The 5,000-nt window shown below is 42.1% G+C and overlaps 1 protein-coding gene across 1 annotated transcript in view; it reads left to right on the plus strand.

Annotated features, from left to right (window-relative positions):
* Positions 1-5,000, plus strand: part of LOC136828127 (carbohydrate sulfotransferase 15-like) — a 43,809-nt gene that overhangs the window by 27,036 nt on the left and 11,773 nt on the right. Inside the window, exon 2 of the mRNA XM_067085925.1 lies at positions 4,442-4,624. Coding sequence (XP_066942026.1) covers positions 4,510-4,624 — 115 coding nt within the window. The 5' untranslated portion in view covers positions 4,442-4,509. The remainder of the gene's footprint in view (positions 1-4,441; positions 4,625-5,000) is intronic.

Consider the following 5,000-nt stretch of genomic DNA (forward strand, 5'->3'; position numbering starts at 1 on the left):
CTGTTGCCCTAATTATGGGTCCTGAAAACGTCACCTTTTTGTGATATATATGATTCACTCCTTACGATGAGAGAATTTTCTGTCCTTATAATTAAGCACTTAAGCATGTATGCCCATCTTGCACGCATGTGCAGGGTATCTTTGTGTCACACATTAACGCCAGTACGCCCATCTTGCACGCATATGTATGGCATATTTCGTGTGTGGGAACAGACACGTTTGTCCACATATAGTTTTAGATTTATATATTTTTCTCCCAGATAAGTCTTTAACTTCCAAACAACCTCCACAGGGGGGTAATTCCGTCAGTGCTCCTCACGCGGTGCACTGTAGGCATTACCTAAGGTTCTTTGCAGCGTCCCTTCGACCCCTAGCTACAACCCCTTTCACTCCTTTAACTGTACCTCCGTTCATATTCTCTTTCTTCCGCCTTCCTATCCAACCTCTTCTAACCGTTGTTTCAAAGTGCAACCGCGAGGTTTTTCTCCTTTCACACCTTTCAAACCTTTACTCTCAATTTCCCTTTCAGCTCTGAATGACCTATTAGGTCCCAGTTCTTGGCCTCTGTTCGAAATTCTATATTCTACATTCTAACTTCAACACGACAGTTAAATATACTCTTGTTTACATCTGCTAAGATTTACCCTCAGGGCAATTGATATTTTCTGACAGCGGTTTTTCTCCTGTAACACTTTTAAAACCTTTTATTCTCAATTTCCCTTTCAGCTCTGAATGACCTATTAGGTCCCAGTGCTTGGTCTTTGGCCGAAATTCTATATTCTACATTCTAACTTCAGAACGACAGCTAAATATACTAGTGTTTACATCTGCTAAGATTTACCCTTAGGGCAACTGATATTTTCTGACAGCGGTTTTTCTCCTGTGACACTTTTAAAACCTTTTACTCTCAATTTCCCTTTCAGCTCTGAATGACCTATTAGGTCCCAGTGCTTGGTCTTTGGCCGAAATTCTATATTCTACATTCTAGCTTCAGAACGACAGCTAAATATACTAGTGTTTACATCTGCTAAGATTTACCCTTAGGGCAGCTGATATTTTCTGACAGCGGTTTTTCTCCTGTGGCACTTTTAAAACCTTTTACTCTCAATTTCCCTTTCAGCTCTGAATGACCTATTAGGTCCCAGTGCTTGGTCTTTGGCCGAAATTCTATATTCTACATTCTAGCTTCAGAACGACAGCTAAATATACTAGTGTTTACATCTGCTAAGATTTACCCTTAGGGCAACTGATATTTTCTGACAGCGGTACTTGTAATGGATTCGGTTACTCGATCGAACACGAACACTAATCCTCCTTTTCCGTCGTTTCCTTTTTTGTCGTCTGTCGCTGTTGCCACTCCGTCTCAATTCGCCGCTTCTCCTGTTGTCATGCAACTCGACAGATGCAAGACTTAAGTTGTTCCTGAGTCTGCGCTTGTGTTGCGGCCTAATGAATTTAAGTGCAGTTTCGGCTTTTTTTTTTTTTAGTTTTCTGTAAAAGAAAACTACTATGCCGGCTTGGTCTGTCCGTCCACACTTTATTCTGTCCGTCCTCAGATCTTAAAACCTACTGAGGCTAGAGGGCTGCAAATTGGTATGTTGATCATCCAACCTCCAATCATCAAACATATCAAACTGCTGCCCTCTAGCCGCAGTAGTTTTTATTTCATTTAAGGTTAAAGTTAGCCATAATCGTGCTTCTGGCAACGATATAGGATCGGCCACCACAGGGCCGTGGTTAAAGTTTCATGGACCGCGGCTCATGCAGCATTGTGCCGAGACCACCGGAAGATAGATCTATTTCTGTGGCCTTGATTACACACTGTAGCGGCTGTACAGAAAACTCGATTGAGCCGAAGAAACTTCGGTGCAATTTTTACTTAGTTTTATATTGTTTATTCCTCCTACTGCTGGTATTTGGTATTCTCGCCGCTGTTCTGTGTTTCCAGGCTCTTAAAATTATCCTTTATTTAAGAGGCAGGCAGGTCTATCACTAATAAGAGCCTCGATGGCTCAGTCGGTTACAGCAGCAGCTTCGGACTTCGTAGAGGTCTGTGGCGCGGGTTCAATCCCGCAAGCCGGCTGATCAGAGAGGCAGACACTTTGCTATCCGTGTAGACATCCCGGGATTATATATGTAATCAACGGATAGGTTTGCTTAAAAAGCAAATGGATGTTACAGACTAAATACACACACAAAACAAAGCCACTACAACACCTTCTAAAAACATAACAAACATCTCACACGTCTCGAACTCTCGCCATACCCGCGCAATAACTTCTCGCTGCTGGGAAGAAAGGGCGTTGGGTCTGGTATGATACATGAAACATACGTACCGGGGTCTAAGCGATGTCAGGCAGGGCAGCCGATCGAGACCACAAGTCTACCCCAAAGCCAAATCAAAAAGTCCTTCAAAAGAAGGCATCGTGCTTACCCCATACAAAAATGGGAATAAAAGCACGTTAAAAGAAAAAGAAGAAGAAGAAGAAGCAGGTCTATCACTAATACGAGACCCGGGCCCGGCGATAGTAATAGTAGTATTAGGAGACAGGATTTGCCTTTCAAACGGCTCCCTTTAGAAATGGGCTGAGGTGGTAGTAATAGTAGTAGTAGAAGGGAGGGGGTTTGAGGCGTTGCCTTTGCAACGGTGCCTCTCTCATTTGCTGTTTGATGATCTCATAACGAGCCATTAATTTTATATGTTGTGGCTTTGCTGATGGATGTAACGACGCGCATGCGCTGTCCGGAGTAACATCTTTGAATTAACAAAAACGTTCCTGAAAAGGTAATAATAGTAACAGTAGTAATGGCAATAATAATAAAACATTTAATGACGACAATGTCGAATTTTTTTCCATCTCAAAGTCACGGTAACAATCGATGAATAATTCATTCCACTTTTAGCCCAGAAGAGACTGAAACGCAGTAATTATAGTAACAATAACGACAGCGGTTTAGATATTTTCCGGCTCTTTTGTGCAGATAATTCAGGCAAACAGGTTTCATCCGAAGTCAGCATCTAGATTTTGATTTCCGATTGGCCACCTCTGCCCTTACTCGTGTTTTTCTGCAATTCAACAATTAGGATCGTACAAAACAATCCTTTGTGTTGTAAATGAAAATAAAATCGTGCTTCGTATTTGCTTGGAACGCTGCAAGCAATCTTTAAGTATGAGTGTACACAATTTCCTGAGTATATATAGAAAACAGAAATGCATTGTTCAGACGAACTAGTCTGACGCGTTTCCTCTGCCAGACTTGAAATCAGGACTATGCTGTCACTGTATGACGATTCGCATCTGGCCCAGCAAACGAACACAATGGTCTAATTGTTTCCCGCCTTTATTAAGATGGGGGGGAGTTGAAACTTACAAAATAACAACCGCTGAGAAAAAACCTGTTGATTCTCACTGATAAACGCAATAGGAAACCTCTTCGGGAAGGGAATGAAGAAGAGCTAACTGCCTTGACTGTTGTTTTTCCCTTGGCAGTGTTTATTTATTCAGCCGGGAACGCAATCATTGACTGGGAGGGTCACCTCAGCCTGTCCGCTTTTATTAAAAGGGAGCACAGTCGGTCTATGGCGGCTCTGAGAAAACTGGGAGCTCGTACAAGGGTTTGTAGTACGAGTGGGTGATTGTGCCGTGAATGTACAGACCTTTCTTCTTCTTCCTTCTTATTATTCTGCCTCATTTTAGGATCAGTCTTCCTGGGAAGGAGCCATTGCAAAAAGGGCTTCTTCTAATATAAACAGTTTGATATATAAACCTTTCTGATGTAAGCAGTCCCTCTGGGAAGGAGACGTTGCAAAGGGTTTTCCTCGCGGAACCTTCTGATATGAAAAGTCTTTCTGGGAAGAGCCGTTCGAAGGTTTAAATCCAAATACCCTACTACTATTATGTAAGCGTCATGCTACTTTGAATTGCCACGACCCATTTTTTTTTTTCACATTTTCTTTGGCCATTTTCCGATCGGGGTAGATTATGACCACTTATAATAATAATAATAATAATAATAATAATAATAATAATAATAATAATAATAATAATAAAGGACAGTATATCAGTATAATATTGTAAACTCATCGCCCTGTTCGTTTATAACAGACTGGGCATAACTTACTTTAGCTCTTTGGTATTAAAATGAATTTCTTCCCATAAGTAAATCTCTCTCTCTCTCTCTCTCTCTCTCTCTCTCTCTCTCTCTCTCTCTCTCTCTCTCTCTCTCTCTCTCTCTCTCGTAGCATTTTGTTTTTAAGAATAATTTTTCTCGTAGAAAAAATATCATATTTGACCATACCTAAGAGCAGATGAAATCTCTCTCTCTCTCTCTCTCTCTCTCTCTCTCTCTCTCTCTCTCTCTCTCTCTCTCACAGATAGTAAACACCAACCTTTCATCCATTCATTCATTTATTGATGAAAGCCCCCCACTCACTCCTTAGGGCTCCACCAACACCACCCACCCCCTCCTCCAAGCGACGACCACGATGCGTCAGGAGACGGCGGCGAGATGCTTTGGGTCAAGATGCGAAGGGCGCTGCATCCTGCTACGGTGGTCCTGCTCATCGGCGTCGCCTTCTGGGGGATGTTCCTCTTCTCGAGTCTGGAATCTGTCGATTACTCAGGTGAGAGAGTTTTGGAAAAATATTTTTTTTTTCTTTGTTAGTGGGAGTGAGTTTCGGTTCTCTCTCTTGTCGTAAATATGACTACTTTGATCGTAAATATAATTGGTTGCTCTCTCTCTCTCTCTCTCTCTCTCTCTCTCTCTCTCTCTCTCTCTCTCTCTCTCTCTCTCGTCGTAAATATGATTATTTTGGTCGTAAAAATGAATAGTTGATTGCTCTCTCTCTCTCTCTCTCTCTCTCTCTCTCTCTCTCTCTCTCTCTCTCTCTCTCTCGCTCAGGCCGTAAATATGATTGGTTTCTCTCTCTCTCTCTCTCTCTCTCTCTCTCTCTCTCTCTCTCTCTGATCGTAAATGTGATTGGTCTGTCTGTCTTGTCG

The sequence above is a fragment of the Macrobrachium rosenbergii genome, chromosome 42 (genome assembly GCF_040412425.1).
Source record: "Macrobrachium rosenbergii isolate ZJJX-2024 chromosome 42, ASM4041242v1, whole genome shotgun sequence".
Classification (NCBI taxonomy): Eukaryota; Metazoa; Arthropoda; class Malacostraca; order Decapoda; family Palaemonidae; genus Macrobrachium; species Macrobrachium rosenbergii.